The sequence below is a fragment of the Microplitis mediator genome, chromosome 4 (assembly GCF_029852145.1).
Source record: "Microplitis mediator isolate UGA2020A chromosome 4, iyMicMedi2.1, whole genome shotgun sequence".
NCBI classification, from domain to species: Eukaryota; Metazoa; Arthropoda; class Insecta; order Hymenoptera; family Braconidae; genus Microplitis; species Microplitis mediator.
The window spans coordinates 9,744,335-9,770,619 of NC_079972.1; the positions used below are offsets into that span (position 1 = coordinate 9,744,335).

General features: G+C 28.2%; 1 protein-coding gene across 6 annotated transcripts in view; it reads right to left on the bottom strand.

Moving 5' to 3' along the window:
- LOC130666941 (phosphatidylinositol 3-kinase regulatory subunit alpha) overlaps positions 1 to 26,285 on the bottom strand; it is a 73,904-nt gene that overhangs the window by 14,735 nt on the left and 32,884 nt on the right. For 5 of the 6 annotated variants that reach the window (XM_057468284.1, XM_057468283.1, XM_057468282.1 and 2 more), the window contains 11 exons: positions 17,995 to 18,129; positions 16,203 to 16,560; positions 15,957 to 16,055; positions 9,058 to 9,243; positions 6,906 to 7,034; positions 5,432 to 5,639; positions 5,060 to 5,287; positions 3,274 to 3,598; positions 2,939 to 3,189; positions 2,657 to 2,833; positions 2,306 to 2,557 (listed from right to left, as the gene is read on the bottom strand). In XM_057468284.1, coding sequence (XP_057324267.1) covers positions 2,306 to 2,557; positions 2,657 to 2,833; positions 2,939 to 3,189; positions 3,274 to 3,598; positions 5,060 to 5,287; positions 5,432 to 5,639; positions 6,906 to 7,034; positions 9,058 to 9,243; positions 15,957 to 16,055; positions 16,203 to 16,560; positions 17,995 to 18,129 — 2,348 coding nt within the window. Of the gene's footprint in view, positions 1 to 2,052; positions 2,233 to 2,305; positions 2,558 to 2,656; positions 2,834 to 2,938; positions 3,190 to 3,273; positions 3,599 to 5,059; positions 5,288 to 5,431; positions 5,640 to 6,905; positions 7,035 to 9,057; positions 9,244 to 15,956; positions 16,056 to 16,202; positions 16,561 to 17,994; positions 18,130 to 26,285 lie in introns of those variants that run through there. The other variant, XM_057468280.1, reaches the window with a different exon arrangement.

The window sequence follows — 26,285 nt, forward strand, 5'->3', positions numbered from 1 at the left end:
AATTTCTCGCTTAAAAAAAATCCGAAAATTATTGGACGTCGGCTAACTTCAGTATCATTAATTCGACTGCCTAAGGGATCGTTCCGGGGATAGGGGGATAGTCTAAGATTGTTGGCTGACATACGAGCATTTATATGCGAAACATTTCAGAAATCAATATATTCAAATTATATAAAATATAGTATTCGGAAAATCTCGTTCACTGTCACAATTTTTCGAATTGGCTCCGAGCTGCCAACGACAAGTAACAGAACACGCTATTGGGCGCCCCCTCCTATTTTTTGAAAATATTTAAATTAATGGAGAAGGGAAATTATTGGACGAAATATTTTTGAATTTTTGTGTAAAATCTATCACTTAGCACATTAGTGACGCAAAGTAAAAAAATGATACAACAACTACTCGAAAATTGCCTATCAAAAAGTTTATAACCAGCCATTATTTGAATTTAATGCCGATTCCCGCCTAACAATTGATACTAACAAGTTGTTGTACTTGAACTTTATATAATAAACTACTCACATAAAAAAGAAATTCTAATAAACAGTAATGAAGCTATTCGTAGAAAAGTAATTTAAATATTCATACCAAGCCATTTTCAATCGCAGACAAGCGAAAATTTTCATATTTGGTGATAATGGTTGAGCTGTTGGAGGTGCGGATAATTTTAGACGCGATAACTTTTAAAAAACGCACTGACTCGACCTGATTCTTTTTATACTAGTTTAGGATATTTATGAACTACAAATTTGTCCCTTTCACGATTTAAATCACTTTCGGTGAGTTACAATAAATAGAATAAACCCGAAGCCGATGGAGTATAACGACGCGCGCGGACATTCTTTTGTTTCAAGACTGATCCCTCTGTTAACCACTAGCGATTCTATTGGCGCGGCAGTAATTAAAATGGCGGACTTTTTTTAAAAGGCGGGCGATTTAAAAAAATTCAATTTGCAAAATTAAAAATATTATATTTATGTCAATCAATAATTAAGTTTCAAAATTATTCATATATTTCTTCATTTGATTGTAAATCTTTATGATATTAATTAAGTTTTCCAATTGATTATCGGAAAATTGATAACCGGCCGTTTTTTAAAAATTTAATTCCGATTCTCGCGTAACAATGATAACGAAACAAGAGTCGTACTTAAACTTTATTCAATAAACTATTTCAGTAAAATAAATATGCCACAATGAAAGAAAAAAAAAAAAAAAAAAAAAAGACATTGTAGTAAACAACTATGACGCTATTAGTAATGGATTAATTTAAATATTCATACCAAGCCATTTTTGATTGGAGACAAACGCAAATTTCGATATTTGGTAATAATGGTTGAGCTGTTGGAGGTGCGGATGATTTTAAACGCGATAACTTTTAAAAAACGCACTGACTCGACCTGATTCTTTTTAAACTAGTTTTGGATGTTTACGAACTACAATTTTTTCCCTTTCACGATTTAAATCACTTTCGTTATTACAATAAATAGAATAAACCCAAAACCGATGGAGTATGACGACGCACACAGCATTCTTTTGTTTCAAGACCAATCCCTTTGTTAGCCACTAGCGACTCTATTGGTGCGGTAAAAAAATGGCGGCGATTTTAGTAAAAAGGCGGGTAATTTAAAAATGTTTAATTTGAAAAATTGAGAATTTTATATGAGTGTGAATGTAGCAGACATCAAACAAATTTAAATTTATAAATAAATAGAGTGAATAATTAAAAAATAAAATTTACAAAAAACACACTTATGAATTTCAAAATTTTATAAATGCGCATTTTTAAAAAATTTAATTTTATTAATTATTTACTCTATTTATTTATAATTTTAAATTTGTCTGATGTCTGCTACATTTACACTCATAAATTTTATATATCTATATCAATCGATAATTAAACGAAATAAAAAGTAAAGAAGAAGCGCAACGTTTTTATACTTTATTAATTTAATTAAATCTTAATCACATTTTAAAATATTCTAATATAATAATCAAGACATTATATAATTTCAAAAATAACTTTTGGCCATAATGAAATCAAAAATTGATCAACTATTATCAAAAATATGTCCAAATCAATAATCATTTAAATATTATATGCATTAAATAATTTATACAACAACACTAAACTTAAAAACTACAACTCATTTAAAATGAGTTTAAAAATGATCAGTTCTCTCATCTCGGTATTTTATACTAATTAAAATTCCTCTTCAATTTCCTCGGAAGCTTAAGAATATTTAATTCTTTAAATTTAAACAGTGACCATATTTTAAATAATAAAAAAAAATAAAATACTTACATTATTGAAAGAGCATACTGTCCAGTTCTCGATTTACGTACAAGGAAAGTACCATCAGGTCGTCCTGACAGTAACCTATCAGCATCTGATCTCGAGCCTTCAAGAAAAAGCCAGGTCGATTCGTTTGAATGTACTTCCAAGTCAACCTCTTGCAAATCACCCAGCCCCGAATCACCACCAAATGGATTTGTCAGCGTATGATTTGTTAATTGATCGATTCTCGACTGTTTCACTCCATGGTTCCTCAACCATCTGCACAAAAATTAAACCAACAATTAGCGAGTTCTTTAAAATCAATATCTTAATATTAATAATAATAATAAATTATATAGAAAAAAAATAAATACATACACAGAACATCTGTCTTGCATACGAGCAAGTGACATAAGATCTGGTTTGAGTTTGTGCATTTCACGTTCAAGAGAACGATTGTACGATACTTGGGTTCTTAAACTATCTTCAAGCTGATCGCGACTGTCTTCCAAGGATTTTAATCTACTTCTCAGTAGCTCAGCATTATCAGTCAATCTACAATTATAAAAAAAAAAAATAATTATCATTAAAATAAAGATAGCGGTAAAAAAATGATAATCCTGATGTAGAGTTTTAAAATTATTTATCAAATGTACTTACGTTGATATCTCGTGAGGCTGGGCTTCTTCTTGATACTTATCCTGGAGTTTACTCTGCTCTTCAAATAATTTAATGGCTTCACAAAATGCTTCCAAGGCCTGACGTTTCATTTGCACCTCGTACGCTGTCCTCTGATACAGATCCGAGTACTCTTGATATTTTTTACCTTGCACTTGAACTTTTTTATTCAGATCAATAAACTTTTGAATTACATCCGGCATATCTTTAGTACTGCTCACTATTTCATCGTCCTAAATATTTGTATTTTTTGAAAAATTATTAATTACTGTTTTGTTTATTCAATTAATTTGTTTATTTATTATTAATGAAATTACCTGTTGGAATTTAGAGATTGGATACAGCAATTTAATATCCAAAGTTGAATTATACTGTGCGAGTGAGCAGTTGCGATAATAATCGACCAATTCTATTACCGAATGAAAATTGTATGGTTCAGAAAAACCATATTTCCCGTTACGGTGACAAATTTTAATCAATTTATTCGTACTGCCTTTCCGTAATGTCAGTGTGTATTCACCGCCTTTAGAAGATGCATTACGTACTAAAAATGTACCATCTGGTGCATCAATCATCATTTCATTCACTTCGTCTCTCGTTATGTTGCCCCAATACCATTCGCAATCGTGCAGAGTACGTGGCCTACAAAAATATAAACATATAAGTAAATAAATATATAAAAAAATAATTAATAATAGGTTTAAATATTTACTCAACAAAATTTTGCTCATAATTGAGTATCAAAATTATTATTTAATATATTCAATTTAAAATCGTATTTAAAAATATGAATGTGAATGTAGCAGACGTCAAATTTAAAATTATTAATAAATAGAGTAAATAATTAATAAAATAAGATTTTTAAAAAATGCGCATTTAAAAAATTTTGAAATTAATAAGTGCATTTTTTATAAATATTAATTTTTTTTTATTTACTTTATTTACTTTATTTCTTTATAATTTAAAATTTGTCGGGTGTCTGCTACATTCACTCATTTTTTAAATTCATAATAAAAAAAATTCCATTTATTTGAATATCTAGAAACTTAAGGGCATTCTCCGACACCCCTCCCCCATTTTTTGAAAGTATGCAATGACTTTCAACTGTCATAACAGTATTAAAATTTTATTAATTGAAAAAAAGGCAACGCAGCTGCAATTTTACGGAGATAGATTAAATAGATAGAATTTTTAAAAATTACTTACAGTTGATATCAACTGGGAGTTAAAAGAAAATTAATAAATAAATTTTAGCCTATAAAATTTGAAAATTCGAATTATAAAATTGACATGAAGATTTTACTGAAATTTATTCTACAAATTTTGTTCATCTCCCTATTGATATCAACTGCAAGTAATTTTCGTTTTTAATTAATTGATAAATTTATAATATATAATAATTCAGTTGACAGTTGAAAGTCATTGAAAATTTTTAAAAAGTGGGGGGACGTCCCGTGTAAAAAAAAGTTCGTTCCAAAAAGACTCAGCATGTGGAACTTCTAATAATAAGACAGATTAGAATTTCGAATGGAACTTTTTTGGAACGTTAGTAAGTTTGATGGTAAAAAAAAAGTTTTTATGAGCAAATTTAGAGTAAAAAAAAGACGTTTTTGGAACTTTTTTGAAATTTTATATGGACATTCCAAAAAAGTTCCAGAATCATCACTTTTGACTTTTTTATAGACTAAAAAAGGCCATTCTAAAACATTCCAAAATCAATACTTTTGCATCTTTCGTAGACTAAAGACGTTCTAGAAATATGTAAAAATAGTTCAAAAATGATTACTTTTGAATTTTTTATATAACAAAAAAAAATTCCAAAAAAGTTCCAAGAACGTCCTTTTTTTACTCTAAATTTGTTCATAAAAACTTTTTTTTTACCATCAAAATTACTAACGTTCCAAAAAAGTTCTAATCTGTCTCACGTTTAGAAGTTCTACGTGCAGAACTTTTTTGGAATCTCTTCGGAACGAATTTTTTTTACGCGGGGTCTGAGCATGCCCTTATACTATTTAATTTTACAAAACGTAATGAATTTTAAATATAATTAAAATTAAAGTAACAAATAATTATTAGAAAAATAAAAATATAAATTTTTATTACCTGTGAGATTGATGATCTTTGTTATCAATACAAATTTGACGATCAGCTATAACATTATCATCCTCCATAGTATTAAATTGTTCAAGTACTGGAAATTGTGGCCTCGAAACTTTACGTGGTGGTAAACGTGGAGGATTTGCAAACTCTGGTAACCTCTCACCCCAATTACCGTGTAATAATAACAGTTCCATTATACGTATATGTGCCTCAGTATTGTGTACTACTTGTCTAGAGTAATAATAACAATGCCATTGGTTAATAAAGTAAACATTGTATACATTAATTAATACAATTATTAACAAAAAAAAATAATAATTGAGCTGATCAATGTAATGTTTTAAAATTATCAATTAAAAATATAACAATACTTACATAATACGTTCCCAAGGAGGCCTGAGGAATATATGACACAATACTTGTACTAGAATTGTCGGTGGTTCCGTGTATCCTCGGGCATGTTGCAATTTACAAATTCGACAGAAGTGAGCCATTAAATAGTACAACGTATTTCTATGGTGTTCTGGTAATTCGTTTACTAATTGATTGAGTCTCATTGCACATTGTTCGTCATTTCTCATAACTTATTACAATAAATATTTATCATTATTAATATTGCATTTATTGGTAATGGTCTACAAGTGGGGCTCCACCCATTTTTTTAAGTTCCAGGTGCTTACATTTTAAATTTCTATAAATAAACTTTTTTCACGTGTTCAGTTACACGGCGGATTAAAATTTTATGGCCTTAATTTTTTTATAACACAGGATACCGATCCAGGTCTTGGTCCTCAAAGGTAAAAATTTTAAATATATAATTATAACTTTTATATAAAGCCGTAAGATGGACGGTAGAGTTTTGCTGACGAATTAGTTAACGAGTTATTTTTTATAGATACAAGAAAATTTTCTAGTGATTTTTTATGTGAATTTTTTTTCTCTTCAAGTTTTGTTTGAGTTTTTTACAAATTTTTTTTTTTTTTATGAAATATTCGCGAAAAATATGTTTTTGGGGGTATTTATATTTTTTTTCTCATTAACCCCTGGGGTGATGACTTTTTTATTTAATAAAAATATTATGAAATACATGAGTGATCGGGTACTAGTTCCCTGATCGGATACTGCTCTACACGGAAAAAAATGAACTATATAAATTGAGAATGATAAGTAATATGATAGAGTGATCAGTAAATACTATCATTCTAAATAGTCATTTTTTCATTTATGATTAAAACGTGAATAATTACAGGATAAGTATGAAAATTTATTGTCTATGCAAGAAAAATTACTATTTGAACTTTAAAAATCGTAACCTGATACTTAGAAAATTGAGGGCACGTGTTATAAAATTATTATTTGGAATGTTAAAATTCCCCATATTGACCCGAGTTCCGGGTTATAATTTCAAATACTAATTTTTAAAGGTTTTCTTTTCCGTGTAACCTTATCGGGAGTTATCGTATTTGCTAAGTTTTATACACGACAGTTAAAAACTAGTGTCTCTAGGATTAAAATAAGTCATTTTTAATTAATGGAATAATCGATCGACTTAATATTGTATCGGAATTATTCTTTAATAAATTTTATTTGTATTAGCATACAATTTAACCCAGTGTACAGATACTTTAATGTAAATAATTGAGTTTAAAATATATAACCATAAGTTATTAGTGTTTTCAAAATTCAGAATTGGACGCATATATCTTCAATCTGCCGATACATACTTGCCAAAATAACTTGGAGCTGCAATATGTATATTATTCGATTTTTGCTTGACACAAACAGGTGGAGCCCCTATTATAGACCATTACCTATTTTTTACATATTTTTTATAAGTAAATTAACATACCTGAGGCTTCTAAAAATCTGTCGTACCATTGCACTGGTATTACTGGATCTGGTAATTCTCGTAAAAATTTTTTTAACACACTAGCAATGCCTTGAAGACTGTATAAATTCAAATCTGTATTGTAGACATCTAATAAAACATTAAAATAATTTAATTAATTATTTAATCAATAATATTGATTTTTAAATTTTTCAAGTTAAATACTAATATATGTAACAATATGACCAGTCGTAATTCCAGACTTATAAATAATTACGAGCATTTAAATAAATTATCATTACTCTTAACTCAATATAATTATTTTTTTTTTGATACGTAAATTTGTAATTTATTTTTTCGAGAGCAAGTTCATAAGGAAGCTGCTCACTAGATAGTACACTTCATATTTATGACGATAAATGTCTGTTTGTATTGATAATAAATCCGCGTAATAAATTTTGAATATTGATAAAATTTATTTCCTGTATTTTTGTGAGAAATTTATGAGAAAATATTTTAATCATTGAAAATAAAGTAGCCCGGTATTTTTAGTACAATTAGCGCTTACTAAAAATTAAGAAATACTTCTTTACTTATAAAATTTATAACACTTGAAGTGCGCAGTATCCATATATTTAACAAAAGTACTGTAAAATATAGTTGCTGCTAATTGCAATACTTAAATCCAAGTATTTTAATTTAAAACACCTAAACGTTTTACTCCCTTTCAAATACTCAACGCACACAAAAGGTGTTTTATAGTACAGCACTTTAATTTATAGTATATAGTAGCATACAAGTACTGTAACTTTTAATGAGAAAAAGTAAAGAGCATTAAATGTTATTTTATATTTAAATCAATACAGAAATTTTTTTAAAATTATAACTATGCGCATAAAATTTAATTTATTTTAAAATTCAAACTGAGTAAAATTTTAATTGAAATTTAACTCCATTTTTTTTTTTTTATTTTACAAGACAAAAAATCATTAAATAATTTTTAAATAAAAATTCGACCAAATGTCTTTTAGTTTTTATTTTAAATCAGTAAATAATTTTCTTTTTATAAATTTTAACCCACTAATAAAAATACAGAAGATTAAATTTGATAAGCTTCGGAAAAATTTTTGACAATTATTTTATTTACAAAATTAATAAAATTCCTCTATCACGTGAACGAAGAATGAAATTTTTTTTTTTATTTATCTAGAAAATGCAGAATTACAATCTGTCTATTGACAATGAATAATTGGGATGAAAGAGAAAAGCGTGGTAAATTAGAGCTCTACCCGATGGTAAATACTCTAGTGCGGAAGAATGAAATTTCCTAAAAAATCGTTATCTGCATTTCTACTGTAAATTTTTTTATTTAGTCAACATCAACTAAAAACCCTAATTATTATCAAGATAACGATTTTCAGAACCAATACAGAAAAAACAATTAGAATCTCAATAAAATTACTAAAGCGACTTTTGAAGGGTATTAAATTTTCTACAAAATACCGCAATCGGCGACCTGATAACTTGAAATGCGCCTGAGCTATAGAGCTTTCCTATGTATTTTAAATAGGTAAACTTAAAAAATCGAATGTCAAGTATTTAAAATTAAAATTAAGGGCTGAAACTTGCAGGAATTTCTTTTCTCTATGTCCCACAACAATATTTTGAAATTGTTCAAGTCCAAGAATTCTCTTGTAGTATTGATATTTTTAATAATAGAGCCTTAAATTTATATAATTCTGTTTACTCTAGACTTTCATAGCCTGTAAGTATACGAAATATCAAGTTTAGAAATTCGACTCCAGGGACTTTTTTTCAAGAAATTTAATGCCCTTCAAGAATATTCTAGAGTCAAAATTTTATCACAAACGGTTCAAAAGTTATAATATTTTAAATGAAAAAAAAAAATTTTTTCGCGTGTTATCTAAGCGGGAAATTTCAAATGTCTAGCGACACACCTTTTGAAATTGAGCTACAAATTTTTCTCCACAGGAGAATTTTTTTTCGGTATAAAGGTCCTTTTTGAGTCATAAATTTGATAGGTTGTTTTTTTTTTTTTTTTGGATCACCCTAGTATATATTACGACGACTGCTAACGGATAAGTATTTTTTTTTTTATTGAGAATTTTTAAACTGATAATTTAAAATTATTTAAATTTGAATATTGACATACCTTGATTGAGCTTTTGGCGTAATTCTAGAGTTTGTTCATTAGGCGGACTGTTGTAATAAACTTTATATAAATCTAATGATAAATCACTAAGAGCCCTTTCTTCAAGAACCCTGGTACATCTTTCAACGAGTACTGGTGCTGTCCGTTTCGTCGTATCAAACTGTGAGCACAATGCAAGGCCAAAAACTGAAAAAATAAATAAACATACATTAATCATTTTATAATTAATCATAAATATTATGATTATTTATCATTGTATTTAAATAAATAAATTTGTTATTAAAATAATGATTAAATTTAATTTAACATTACAAGTATTAAAGAGCTTCTGTAGTTTAAATCCATAAAATAGGTCATAAAGATAAAGAAACTATTTTTTTTTTAGATGATGATAAAATAATATTGTTGAATTAATGTTTCAATAAAATACATTGAATTTTAAATACAAGCTTGTTATTGAGTAACGATAACTATTTTTATACAGATTCATTTCATAAAATACTTTTTACAGACAACTTTTCCTGTTTGATTTAAATCAATGAGTTTGAATATAAAATCTATAATATAATTTTATGAGACTAAGAAAAGTGACAAGAAATTTAAAACTAATAGAAGTTTAGATCAGCGAGTGTCGTAATAAAATACTAATTAAAAGTTTAAAAGCCAGTAGAAAAGTTTTTTATAAAATTATACATATATATTTCATATATTTAAGGTATAAAAATTCTATATTTTGATTCCTGAGTAAAAATAAAATTTAATCCTAATTAAATTATGATACTGGTTAGCCGACGTCTGATAATTTTTTGATTTTTTTTCGTAATGATTAATTATAAAAAAAAAACAAATATTTTAAGAAATTGCACTTATAGTTTTTTTAATTGTCTACATGTGCATATTTTTAGTTTTTTTTTTTTATAATTTATCATTTTGGAAAAAATTAAAAAAATTATTAATTGCCTGTCAATTTAAAAGATAATGAAATCAGTCGACGCCTAATAATTTTTGAATTTTTTTAAAAACGATGCATTAAAAAAAAAAAAAAATTTGAAAAAATTGCACCTATAGTTTTTTTAATTTTCTACATGTGCATATTTTTTTTTTTTTTTTTTTTTTTTATAATTTATCGATTTGGAAAAAAAATCCGAAAATTTTTGATTATCTGTCAATATTAGGACCATATTCAAAATTAATTTTTACACTGCAACGTTGGAATAAAATATGATTAAAATATAATTATGACTGCGCAGTACAGACTTGTGTAGACGTTTATTATTATTATATTTTTTTTGCAGATTAACATTTAATAAAAAAAAAAAAAGTAACGTCTTAATGATATTAAACTTTTTGGGTTGATATTTTTTGCCAGTATGTCAGTCAAAATAAATTGAGACACTCGAACTCAGCAGATGATCGTGTGACCCCGATCTACGACTTACTGCACATCATCATCAACTTCATAATCGTAGTGGTCGTAACTATAACCATGCAGATGTTTTATAAAGCACGTTTAGTTTAGTTGCTGCTTCTATATGGTTTTATAAGCGAACTTTTATATGTATTAAATATATATATATATATATACATATATATATGCGGATTCAACAACGATATGAAGCAGTCCGTGGCGCCGCGTGGGATATAACGACTTCAATTGTTGGAAGCATGAATTACGCGACTCATAAAAGCAACACATGGATATATATATATATATATATATATATATATATATATATATGTAGTATATAAACCGGAGAATGAAGGAAAAAAAATAATAAAAATTTAATTTCTACAGCTGCTACTGCACCCACGGTTTTAGCGATTATTGTGTCTGCTCTTGGTTATAATTTTTAATTTTTTTAAATAATTTAATTTAATGTAAATAATAAACTCACAGATAACAGATAACAGATAATTAATTAATAAAAATAATAATAATGAGTTAATTATTAAAAGATACCGATGATCATTGATAAAAATGAGCGATGCAATTTGGGTTTAGATTTAAAATGATTTTATGATGGTACTGATTAATATTAGAGTAAGTAGTAATTGTTGAATAACCTTTCGGTTGTCTTTGTTCGTAGCTATCGTTAACGATGTCAGCGATAAATTTACTTACAAATGAGAAGCACACCTATCTCTTTCTCTCTTTTATTTTTTTTAGTGACTCATTATCTCAATTAGAGAGTCTTTATAAATGAAATTAAATACCGTATTAATAACATTTATTGACACTTTTTCTTATCAATGACAGTATACTCAACGAAAAATAATTAAATACTAACAGTATATTATAAAATTTAATTTTTTTTAAATCTTTCTATAGATTATTATTTTTTTAATTCAAAAGCTTATCAATGTCGGATTTATTGTATCAAATCAAGTGCTGACGGATATTTTTATCGTCTATAAAATTGTTTAGAAATATATATATACTAGACTGATTCAAAAAAATCGACTATTTTTTCTTTTTCTAAAAGTTTTCCATTTAAATAACATGAGAAAAATGTTTATTGAAGTTTGGAATTTTATCACTCATTAGGCAATCAGTGTATCGGAAAAATTAATAGACATTTTTGTTGGAAATTAAATACTCTTAAATAAAATTCTCTTATCATTTTTCGATAAATTTGATTTTTAAAAAGTTATTCGAAGTCAAAGTTGGATTCATGCTAAATTCTAGTATTATTTGACTTTTTCGGCGAAACTATCAGACTTATCTCAAAATGTCACAGGACCTTTTTTGTAGATCATTTTATTTTCCACAAATTATCTATAACCAAATTTTCAAAATTTTCAAAAGTTCTTTAGTAAATTGCCTTTAAAAGTAAACAATTAAAATCGGCCAGAATACGATTTCTCGGAAGACGAACATTTGAATACAAATAACTAAAGAGTTTTCAGGAATTTTGAAAACTTTGTAAGAGATAAGTTGTAGCAAATTGAGTAATCTACAAAAAATGTCCTATAACATTTCAAGATAAGTCCGATAGTTTTGCCACAAAATTCAAATAATACCAAAATTTACTATGAATTAAACTTCGACCTTGAATAACTTTTTAAAAATTAAATTTATCAAAAAATGATAAGAGAACTTTTTTGTAGAGCGTTCAATTTTCAACAAAAATGTTTGTTGATTTTTCCAATACACTGATTCCCTAATCAGTGATAAAATACCAAACTTTCAAAAAAATTTTCCATGTTATTTAGATGGGAGATCGAAAATTGCAATGAGGCGGTTTTCAATATAAAAAAAAAATTGTATAACAAAATTTCAATGTACTTGGTGTGCTTACAAAATAGTAAAAAAAAGAACATGTTTTGATTTTATTAGAAATTAATTTTACTTGAGTGCATGTAGTAACGCACACCAAGTACATTGAAATTTTGTTACACAATTTTTTTGAAATTTTATAAAAATGTTCACCATGACTTTGAATCATATTAGTACTTGGTATTTTTCGATTTGACTTTTTTTTTGTAAAAAATATTTTTTTTTTACAAAAAAAAATTTTAAACGTGTACTTGGCGCGACTTCATACAGAGAATCTGTTTTTGGTAGGATATTAATATTAAGAGCTCAAACTTTAAAAGTTTTTTTTTCGTCATCACGAACAACATTTTCCGTATAACTTTTGAAAAAAAACAATAGTCGATTTTTCTCAATATATATAAGAAAAAAAAATGAATATTGAATGTTGAAATTATGTATAGATGATTAAAAATAATAATAGTAGTTTACATAAAATTATATTATCACAAGTATAACTTGATAATTAATGACTTTATACATGTGAATATTTTTTTTTATTGCATGCGAAATTACAGAGACTTTAATAATATACAAGGAGCATCTACTAATGGTAAATAATTTTCTTACTTTATACTCCGATATAAAGTAATAAAATTATTAATAACGTATTTTTTTTTCCAAGTATTTAAATAATCTGAAATATTATTTCGCGTTGAGATTAAGAAATAAACTTTTTTTTTTCATGTAATTAAATTTGATTTAATGCCAGAAATTTCAAAAAAAAATTATTCATCAAAACAAGTTTGACAAGTGAAATATTTTTAACTTCGCTTGTAAAAAATCTATGAAAGTGAATTAAAATAAGTTTTTTTCGTAAAATTAATTTATAAAATTTAAAAATTAAAAAAATGCTAATTTATGTTTCTATAAATAACTTTAATTTAAAAATTAATAAATATATTTATGAGGTTTTGAAATAAAAATTATTTATAGATATTGACATTTGTTAGCAACATAAATTATCAATAGACAATTATATATAATAATGTAAAATTATATATAATTATATTTAAACGTTTTTTTATTATATCCGATATTAGTTTATAAATATATCTACACACATACACACAACACATATATAAATAATCACCCACGTAAAACTCTCCCGTAGATACCGATAAGTTGAATAAATGGTGTGTCTCAACTTGACAATTGTCTGTAAATTAAATTACGAGAGACACAACGAAGGAAGACGATAAATGGTGATGATGAAGTGAGTAAAGTAATGGCACGGGTCCGTAGTCTCTTTGGTCTGGCGCCATCACACAACACTATGCTATTATATTATTAAACATACACACACTCACACACACATTTATATAAATATATATATATATATATATATATATATATATATAATACATCAACGAGAAGTAAACCAACATGAAGCTCATGAATGCGCATAGCAGTTTCTCGTGTAGTCATACACACCACGTGTAATGTTTTTACAAAATTTATTATGCCACAGCACTTATGAATCAAGAAGTTATAACTCGGCAATAATACTGGAGACATTAACGACTGTTTCCACGACGAGAATAGGAACCGTTGTTAATAAGAACCGGGTAAAGTTAATTTAATATAACATTTAAATAATACGGATGATAAAATAGTTAAATATTTTTTTACACGGTACTTAACTGATATTTCTTATAAATATTTAATATATAATGATCTGTTTAGTTAAAACTTCCGGTAGCGAATATAAACATCTGTGAAGACGATCACGAAAATTATGCGGTTAAAATGTATACGTATATTTTTTGGTAATAAATAATATAATGATGATAATAACCAGTAAACACTGATGTTTTGTGGTCTACTACAGACTACAGAGAGCTACAACTTGTTGGTATCAGTGTTAATTTGTATGGTGGTTAAATAAATTAAGATTACGCTTAATATCTGCCCGCGGTTAGCCTTCTTACCAGAAAATAATAATCATAACAATACTTGGTAAATTATCTAGTCGGTTTAAGGAATATTTACCGGAAAACAATCAACCTGAGACTAGAAATGTAATAATAATAATAATTTATGTGTATATATGTAATAGGGCGACCCAAAAAACCCGACTTTTCTGTTTTCGAGTCATATGAAAATTTTTTGGTCTATCATATTTTCAAAATCCTCTGCAAAAATCAGCTCGATAGAAAATTTTTAAGAGGTCGCACAAAAATTTTGAAAATTCAAAAAATGAGTGAAATTCAAATTTTTATTTTTTCTCATGGAAGCGATAGTTTGTGATCGTAAAATCATGGTGCTAAAAATTTTCGCCGAAAATTTTAGCCGAAAATTTAGATAATTGGACGTCGCTCAAGAATTTTGAATGTTTCCGAGCCCTGTCTTTTGGACGTTTTCAGTAGTGTTACAATTCTACTCAAAACATCTCTACTCAAGGGAAGTAACTACAACTCTACTCACTCACAACTTTACTCACGGTTTTTTTTATTCAGGTTTAAATCTACTCAGTTATATCTTTACTCAGCTTCAACTAGACTCAGCGAGAACTTTACTCAGCTACAACTCTACTCACAAAAAATTTCTATTTTATCGATAGGCTAAAATACCCGAGTAGAGTTGTACCTGAGTAAAGTTGTCGCTGAGTCTAGTTGAAGCTGAGTGAAAATGTAACTGAGTAGAGTTAAACCTGAGTTAAAAAACTGTGAGTAGAGTTGTAACTACTTCCCTTGAGTAGAATTATAACACTGCCACGTTTTCGAGCGACCCATGAATATTAAAGCATCTCAATTTTTTTACCATCAATTTATATCATAATGAATGAAAATATAAGAGACGTAGAAAAAATGAGTTCTTTATATACTTTTTATTTCTTAGTTCAATTTTTAGATTTTTTTGGTTATTTAAATTTTACGCAATTTTATTTTCCAATTCTGTCCTGTATATTTTCGGTTATGCAAAAGTTATACGCCAGTGAAATGATAATAGTTGAGTTATAAAAAAATTCAAAAATTAATTCAAAATATAAGTTCCCTATTATCAGAATATTCAAAATTTTTGAGCGACGTTTAAAAATTTATAATTTGAGCTAAAAGTTTCCGCATGCTATTGATTCTACATAAAATATTTCTGCCGAAAGAAAAAATTGAAAAAAAATCCAAATTTCAATCATTTTTTGAATTTCCGAATTTCTCGACCCTTTAAAAATTTTTTATCGCGCTGATTTTCGGAGGGTATTTAAGAAATGATAAACCGAAAAATTTTCATATGAGACTGGGTCTTTTTGGGTCACCCTAATATGTATGGAGTTAAAATAAAATAAAACATAATAATATAATAGAGTATCAATTTATATAGATATAATATAATACATAATAACCATTGAATGGTATTTGGGGGACGATGTAGAAAAATCCTTGTCACTCAACGTATCACGAGATCAAGGTGAGTATCTCGTCAGTACAAGAGGGAACAAAGTGATATAAATAATCTAGCTCGGTTGTGTGACTCGCAGTGGGAGAATTTGAATAAAATAAAATAAAATAAAATAAAATAAAATAATAAAAAACAATGAGTAGTAAAAATAAAATAAAGTTAAGAATAAAAAAATATTTTAGCGCACCTGAAGCCAATCGGTTAGCACGACTCTCTTGGTCAGATGGTATGCAAGCCGTGGGCAAACCCGTTGCTGAGCACGTTCTGTGGGCGACCAAACCACAATCTGTAGAAAAAAAAATATAATAATAAAGTGAGGTAGTTCTGTGATGCCCATGTTATATATATCGCCAAAAAAAGTAATATCATTTGACATCCTGGCAGAATATTTTTTGATGCCTGTAATACTCCACATTGATACTAATAATAATACCTTGGCAGAGAAATCCTTGATGCAGAAGACCCCGGAGATATTTGTGGCACTTGTCGCACCTCTCTAGTACACTAAAACTGTGCGGTACTAGATTATGCTTCTGATTATTAACTGGATTGTTTGTCGTTCCTGCAAGGGCAACTGATGATGACGAGGATGAGGATGATGACAGTGACGTATGATCACCAGTATTACTATTGTTCGTACAAGTATTATCATTATTGATTGTCAACTGGGATTTGTTGGTACTGTTGTCGGGTAAGGATCCTGGTAATGCTGGCAATGAAGATGGCCGACATAACTCCTCGATGCACACCAGTATATTTTTTTGATGAAACTCATCTTTTATTCCCATATTCTGTAATAGTTGAGATAAAAACAAAAAATATATATATGTATATAAAAATCCATGGTTAAAGTTTAATAAACCGCAGATTTATGGTGTATGACACTGGGTACGTGGTCAGTCAGCGAAACGTGACATTTGTTTCAAAGCGTACTTGTGAGCCAAATAAAATCACAGGAGTGATAGAAAACCCGAGGTGAAGAAGATAAAGTCGAGAGTTTGGTGACGAGGAGACAGAGAGGGAGCTGTAGAAAGTGTAGGAGGTGAAGGGAAAGGTAATGGTGAAGGAGAAGTTTAAGATAAGTGCAATGTATATTGAGAAAGACTTGGAGAGATGAGAAAAGACGCGGATACACGCAGACAAGAGAAAGATACTTATTCTTTTTTATTTTTCTTTATGTAGTAGTTGTCGGGTGGAAGTTACTTATACAAGATCACCGTGGGGTTACACAAGTTAAGAGAAGAGATAGAGCCCGTTTTCACGGACAGAAAGGACACGAGTTGAGTATAATTTACGAGTCGATTAGTATGTTAATACGGATTAACAGTGATGACGAAAAAAATTTTAAATAACAACCGTGGCGCCTTGCATTTTTGTCCCGTCACTCTCTTTTCTCGAGCTAGAGTTTCTGATAACTTCTGAGCCTAGAGTCACCCTTTTCTTTAGTTTTTTTTTTTAATCTTCCTTAAAGTTTCACAGCAATTACCTCTCTCGCTATAAATATTATCAATTACCGAAGAGTATAAACGTCATTTTGTTCTGCCGCTTAAATTTAAAAACGCAGGATTCAATAAAATTTTCCATTGATAATAATAATAAAAAGTTGTGAATTTAATAGCCTATGAGACCTTCAATTGATCAAGTGTAAGCAAGTAATTTAAATAATATTTTAAAAAATAATCTTGAGAACCTTCAAGAGGCATTAAAAAATCAGTATACTGATTATTATATGATGAGTAAAGAGATAGTGGCTGTATGTGTGTGTTGTGTCTCTATAAAGACGCCCGGGCAATAGTTTAGCCAATATAATATTTTCTCTTCTATCAGAATCGTTAGTTCTTTCTTGGGTTGTTTATTTTTTTCTTTATCTCTAAAACTACTGTAGCAAAAGAGAAGACTAAGCCTGTACTGGTCGTGTAGTATAGTATAGAATATAACGGTGCAGCTCGAGAGTAGTAAAGAAAGAACGGATACATCCGAGAGCGAGCGAGTGATCGTAAAACTGAGCTAATAACGATCCACAGAAAACCGCTTGCCGTCTTTATCGTTCGACCTTTCGCTTTGCAAGTTTCATGCTTCGATGGTGACTGCCACCCTTGTAGATTTTTTACAAAACGATTAGAAGAAGTGGATAAAAAAAGTTAAAAATAAATGACGACAAAAAATAAGAGTTTCAATAAATAGATACATATATATATATTTTTTATTGGTATTATTTAGCTTACCATCAGCTTATCCCGATCCAAATGAATAAGATCGGCGCCTTTGATGTCCTTAGACTTGAAGACGTCTGCATAGCGGTACAGATTTAGGGCCGACATCCACTCAACGACATTCAGCGATGTCCATTCGTTGACGGGCTGAAAAATATATATGTATATTTATATAATTATGTTAATTATAATTATTAATCAATAAACTTTCACACACCCACAAATAAATCATGGAAATAAATAATTTAAAAAGTGGTTTATGGTGAGCAATAGGCAGGTACGATCAATCAGCTTAATAGACCGAGCAAAATCGATTAGCTTATGCGATAACTTGGAAACCTTGACTCATTAAACTGTCATTTGCGGTGCAAACTGGGCGTTACGAACAAATGTCATTTTCAACTTCTTGTATATACTTAAGAAACAAAAAGCGACAGTAAATAATCAAACTTGAATCACTATTTTTAAATAGTAATCTTTTATAAATTATATAATTTTAATCAGAATAAAGGTAAAGTAAATTACTACACGGAAAGAAAATTATGGAAACTGTTCCCATAATTTTGTGAAATTTTTTCCTATACCATCATAAGAATTACGACCATAAATTATGGGAGCAGTTCTTATAATTATAGAAATGTTTTCCATAATTATAGGAATAATTCTTATAACTATGGGAATGATGCCCATAATATTGTAGAAATGGTTCCTCCAATTATAGGAATGGTACCTATAATTTATAGGAACCATTCCCATAAATTATAGGAACCGTTCCCATAACATTATAGGAATGGTTCCTCTAATTATAAAAATGGTGCCTATAAATTATAGGAACCATTCCCATAAATTATAGGAGCCGTTTCTATAACATTATAGGAATGGTTCCTATAATAGTATGGGAACTATTCCCATAATATTATAAGAATGGTTCCCATAATGCAATTGGAATAGTTCCTATACCATTATGGGAATAGTTCCCATACTATTATAGGAACTATTCCTATAATATAATGGGAATGGTTCCCATACTATCATGAAAAACTAATTTAAAGAAAAGTGTGGAAATCACTTCTATAATACACAGAAATATTATTAAATATAAAAACAGAAAGTCAAAAATTGAAAAAAAATCGTATATGGCAAAAACATTAAAATTTTTAACAAAAAAAATTTTTTTTTTAACAAATTTAGCGTCGAAGAAGCTTCATTTGAATCTCTCCATATCATGAGGGAAATTTCTACACTTTTTTGCAAAAAAAATTTTTTATGATGTTATGGGAATAAATCCCATAATGATATGAGAATGGTTCCCATAATATTATGGGAATAGTTTCCATATTGGTATAGGAACTATTCCCATACCATTATGGGAATGGTCCCCATAATGCATAGCAAAACTTCCCATAATTTTCTTTCCGTGTAGAAGTGAGTTTGTTGTAAATTTAAAAATTATTGGTAGTAATAAATATTTTGAATACTAAAATAATATCGCGAGACTATAAATGGTAATGAGATAACAATAAGGATAACCACCAAGAGCGATGCTCCTTAATTTCAACCCTTATTTTAATTTGGTAGATTGCCAGACGATCTCGGATGATGAATTTAAGGTCAGTAAAGAATTGTAAGGATATTGCCAACTGGCAACAGTGATGAAGAGTTAATGAGCACGGACTTCAACTTCGTGATGTAGAGTAAAAAAAAAATATAGAGTTTTTTAAACGATAAATAAACTAAATAAAAGATTGACTGACGTCTGCACTGAGTTACGCGGGTTATTAATATAACCGTTTCGTAATCATCTCGTGTACTTCATATCAACATAATTTGATTCCTCTTGTTCGTATTATTTCGGCCTCAATCATTTTTTAGTCTGCTGGGTCATTTTTTTCTAACAGTCCGCGAACTAATGAGTTATCGGTCGGCTGGTTAAACTCTAGTTTAATCTGAAACTAGATCTCACACTACTCTCTCTATATATTGATGAATGTCGGATACAGAAGAGAAGGATTTATAAAAATATAGACAAGTAACATCAGTAGCTCAACATCGAGTTAATAATTTTGGTCTCCGCCTACTTAAACTCCTGCAATTCTTTTTCCTTCTTCTTCTTCTCCTTCATCATATTTTTTTACTGCTAATGCTGTCTGTGGTGATGAGTAGTAACTCAAAGGCAACAACCGTAACGACATTCGTCCTACCCAACTAAATGATAAAACAATCGCAAAATCTTTCTACCGTGAATACATCAGTTGGTAATATAGCTTTTATGTAAATGTGTGGTTCACTAAAGACTACCAAACTACTACAGTATACACGGAAAAATTATTCATTAACGATTGAAATGCTGTGGTGTCATAGTAAAGTTGAACCATGTTGCCCACCCGACAGAAATTTAAATAAACACATTCGAAAATTATTATGACTGTAGAAAAATTTACAATGGTTACAGTACCCGTGTAAAAAGATACTTCCAAAAAGATTCCAAAAAAGTTCGACATGTGGAACTTCTAAACTTGAGACAGATTAGAACTTCAAGTGGAACTTTTATAATTTTGATAGTAAAAAAAAAATTACCCAGGACTTTATACTAGCAAATTTTGAGTAAAAAAAAATGACGTTTTTATTCCATTTTACCCTCGTTTTGAAAAATTTCCCATTAGAAACCAATAGCCCAATAAAAATAAAAAAACGTTCATATAAAGTTATAAATTAGAAGTTTTTGAACTTTTTCGAAACGAGGGTAAATTGAAGTAAAAACGTTATTTTTTTACTCAAAATTCGCTCATATAAAGTCCGAGGTAAACTTTTTTTTTACCTTCAAAGTTACAAAAGTTAAAAAAAGTTCTACTCAAAGTTCTAATCTGTCTCAAGTTTGGAAATTCTACACGTCGAACTTTTTTTGAATTTTTTTTACACGTGTAATTTGTGATATAATCGTTGTCTATTTTACTATGGCTATAGTAATTTTTGTATGTGTTTATTTTAATTTCTGACAGGTGGCCAACATGATCCAGTTTTACTATGACATCATATAATTTGAAACGATAATAATTTCTCCGTGTATGTTTTTCAATTGAAAAAATTTTTTATTTTTCAAAAATAAATTTGTTAATTTCAATGAAAAAAATATCAAGTCGATTAGAAGATGCTGGAGATCCGCAAATTAAAGTTACAATTTTATATAGCTTTGATCCAGCTCAATAAGTCATCATCAGAAGCAAAAGCAGAAGCAGAAGCAGTATAAGCGTCGGTGGTAGTAAATGAAAAAGAGAAAATAAAATAAGACGAGACGAGATGAGATTAAATTAAATGAACGAATGCCTCAATTGGAATCAATGCTATTAATTGATGAGCTCTTGTTCGCAGGCGTGTCTTTTCAACGAAAGGTACCACCTACTTTCCATTCTCAAAGTAAATTTATTTTTTAAATATATATATATATATTGATATACAACAGATAAAATTATTGATTTATTTTCAGTACATAATTAATAAGATTTAAATATTAATTAATTTTAAACGAATTATTGATCTGTGGATTTAGATATGCTTGTCCGTAGGTCACTTATAAATAAACGTTTTCTTTTAAAAACTTATTGCAGTTATCTTAAGGACAGTTATTTTATTTTTTTTTATTTTTATTTTTAAATGTTATCTATTAGTCATCTGAATTATCTCCCGATTTGTACATTTGTTGTTAGTAATACAGTATAAAAATCAAGGATAAGCTGTAGAGACGTTTGGTAGACAGAAAATAAATTTACTGACGATATTTATACATAGTGACCACATTTCTGGAAAACCTGGAAATGTTTGGGAATTATAAATATACTGGAAAAATCAGGGAAAAGTCAGGGAATTTCGTCACAAAGCTAAAAAAATTTTTGCTTTATTTTTTTTTGACTGAAAAAATCCGATAAATTTTTTTTCTGTCAAAACTGTTCAAAAAGTGGCGCGGCGCAAATGCGATTGCAATACCGTCTTGAAAAAAAATTAGTAGAAATTGATTCCAATAGCGGAAAAATGAAGCAGTTTGAATTGAAAAGGCTGTTAGAAAAAAAAGTCTTAGTAAAAACCAATCGTCAGGATCTTCAAGCTGTTAACATGCATATTGACAAGTTAAAAAACCAAAAACATTAAAAGTATACATAAGTATTGAACTAATAAGTTTCACTATATTTATTATTCGCGTACTTGATTAATGTTTTATTAATATTCTATAAAACGTTCTTATTTATGAAATTTATTCTAGTGAAAATAAAAAATTTATTTATATTTTATTATAGAGTAAGTTATATAAAAACATAGATTTTAAATAAAAAATAAAAATTATTCATTTAATAAATAAAAAAATCTATGAACATTGACAAATAATAAAATAAAGTTTCATTAACGGCAATGATTGATTATTTATTGAACTGACTTAGACTATATTATTTTGAATTAAATAAATATTTCCAATGATTTAATGTTCCTATATATGGCCAGAGAATTTTTTAATTATTTTACTGGAATACCTGGAAAAGTCACAGAATTTAATTTTCAAAAATCTGTGGTCACCATGATTTTAGGATTGAATTTCACTCCGACCCGAAGTTTCATTAAATTAAACTCCCCTTCAATTCAATAAATAAACAGTCACCCGCTCCGGATTTACTCCGCGAATTTTTCTAGTATAATAAACAATTTATTTATATTTCAACAATAAATAGCAGGTACCGGTGTATTAAAACCTCTCGAACGAAAATACAGTAGTTATTTGATATTTTTTATCCAAAACTATTTTTTTATCAAAAACCTTTGGTCACCATCTTATAAGTTGTTGGTTAATTATTATTAATCACTGGCTATCTTGCTATGAAGATGCAAAATTTTTACTTAATTTCACAATGAACGTTCAAGTTGCAAAGTAGAGCAAATTATACAAGTGTAATAATTATTTGTAATGATAAAAAAAAATTTTTACACTCGTAAAAAATGATTATCAATAATTGGTGTAAAAATGAGTCATAGATAAAAGATATTTAATGGTCTTTTAATAGCTCTTTGTAATAAGTAAAATAAATTTATAATCTTTCATACTTAAAAGGCATTATATTAATTCTATCATTAACACAAACGAAATAGTAATAATTATCATTTTTTTATTTATAAAATATATCAATTATACTATCAGTTATCAAATATTATCAGTTACACTATCGAGTAAAAAAAAATGTAATGTTTAAAATTAAAAATTTTAATCAACTTGATTTAGTTTCTCATTAGAAATAAATATTAAATCCTAATGCGTATAATTAATCATGATTTTATACTCATTTTTCTTATGTAATTTAAAAAAAAAATCCAGATTCTAAACTAAAAATTTTTGTACTGTCGCGGTAATTTTTGTTTTAATTAAATTCTAAAATACTAAAACCAGATGTTTGCTATAAATAATTAATTAACCGTTTATTAATTTTTATACTTAATTAAAAAAAAAATCATAGCATGAGTGTTAAAGTGTCCAGTAGATATCGTAAAGACAATAAATATTAAGATTAACCATTAAATTTATAGATTTCTGTCACTAGAATACGATAAATGCTAATTGGCAAACAGTATATAGAAAAAAATTAATGCCAACAAGTTACTGGCGTTTAATTTATTAACGCCAATACACACGATATATATATATATATATATATATATGTATCAATAAATATGATTAAGTTCTGGCTCTTGTGCTCATTTGAATTTCATAAGTATTAAATATTTTCCTATGCAATAATTTCCGATATATCGTAAACGAGAAGCCATTTGCCGATATTCATAACGTATTGTCGATAGTGTGATATATAAGGTGAAAACGCGTGCGCACAACCGATTCTTTATCTTTATTTTAACTTAGTTTTTTTTTTTTTCTGTTATAAACTCTATTTCTCTGGGTATATTCCACAAAGTCGAGGTTTCTCAGTGAGGATATCTGACAAAAATCATATAAGCTGATGCCAATTGGACTTAAATCATCGACTTTAACGAGAATGCCACCAGTTTTACGGCTTTCTAGGGCAGCCCATAAAGTTCTCAAGCTACAGCACACATTTACTATATATGTATATATATATATCAAGTTTTAAACACTTGTATATCTACGTAACTCAAACGATGACGACGACAACGATGGCGCCGAGTACTGAGAGGGCAAATGAAAAAGCTAGCAGAGCTATAACTCGGTACGGTGTGCACCTTTCGCTTGAGTTCTCTTATATTTTTTCCCTTGCTTGGTTGCTGGCTAGCTGTATCCGATCTCAATTTCATTTCGTAATATAACGATTGCTGGCTATTTTCTGGTTCAACGAACCAACTCGTAAAACTAAACGTTCGCGCACTTCACCCTAAAATTTAAAGATACTCCCTCGATCAAAAAAACTATTGCGCTCACGACCACGTTCGTTGCCTTTGATATCTATTATTACATTGTACATATATACAGTTTATGTTATGTTAAGTCTTAGTTATTGTAAGTCTGTTAAAACTTGTGCATGTGTAAATATATGTGTGTGTGGTCCTAGGCTGAGTAAATAAATACCCAAGTCTATATACTGAAATCTATCGGTGACTATGCGGCGATAAAAATACATGAAGTGTGTAAATGTCAAATGGTTTTGGATAAAAAATATCAAATAACTATTTTATTTTCGTTCGAGAGGTTTTAATACACCGGTACCTGATATTTATTGTTGAATTACAAATAAATTGTTTATTATACTGGAAAAATTCGCGGAGTAAATCCGGAGCGAATGCGGAGCGGGTGACTGTTTATTTATTTAATCGAAGGGGAGTTTAATTTAATGAAACTTCGGGTCGGAGTGAAATTCAATCCTAAAATCATGGTGACCACAGATTTTTGAAAATGAAATTCTATAACTTTTCCGGGTATTCCAGTAAAATAATTAAAAAATTCCCTGGCCATATATAGGAATATTAAATCATTGGAAATATTTATTCAATTCAAAATAAAATGATCTAAGTCAGTTCAATAAATAATCAATCATTGTCGTTAAATGAAACTTTATTTTATTATTTGTCAATGTTCATAGATTTTTTTATTTATTAAATGAATAATTTTTATTTTTTATTTTAAATCTATGTTTTTATATAACTTACTCTACAATAAAATAGAAATAAATTTTTCATTTTCACTAGAATAAATTTCATAAATAAGAACGTTTAATAGAATATTAATAAAATATTAATCAAGTACGCGAATAATAAATATAGTGAAACTTATTAGTTCAATACTTATGTATACTTTCAATGTTTTTGGTTTTTTAACTTGTCAATATGCATGTTAACAGCTTGAAGATCCTGACGATTGGTTTTTACTAAGACTTTTTTTTCTAACAGCCTTTTCAATTCAAACTGCTTCATTTTTCCGCTATTGGAATCAATTTCTACTAATTTTTTTTCAAGACGGTATTGCAATCGCATTTGCGCCGCGCCACTTTTTGAACAGTTTTGACAGAAAAAAAAATTTATCGGATTTTTTCAGTCAAAAAAAAATAAAGCAAACATTTTTTTAGCTTTGTGACGAAATTCCCTGACTTTTCCCTGATTTTTCCAGTATATTTATAATTCCCTAACATTTCCAGGGTTTCCAGAAATTTGGACACTATGTATAAATATCGTTAGTAAATTTATTTTCTGTCTACCAAACGTCTCTACAGTTTATCCTTGATTTTTATACTGTATTACTAACAACAAATGTACAAATCAATAGATAAATGTGGCCACCATGTAAAAATCACTCCGAATTCACTTCCAATTTTTTACAGAGCATTATTACTAACGCATAAACCACTTTGGCGCACTTGATAACACTGAACTATTTTCGCATAATTTCAGATCATACTGTAACGCAATGTGTCTTTTTAATTGCACACACCATATACATATATATACCGTACACGAGTGTATGATTGTGTAAAGCATATATAAAGAGAATGTATGTACACTCCGAGTGTTTAAATAATTTAAACGCTAAATAAATTGAGGAAATGAGCATGTATCTATATTTTAAAAAACTTTTTTAAACGTAGTGTATACTGCAATAATTTTTCAGTACAGTGTGAATGACATCGTTTGATTATACTTAAAATAGTGTCATTGTTTGCTGAGTATATATGTATACGTATTATAATAATAATAATAATTATTATAAGATATTGTTCTTAAGAGAATGACCTCGGTCTGGCAAATCAGTTCAATGCTCGCGACACGTTACACACCCTAGTGTAAAGAGGTCCTCTCTTCGGATA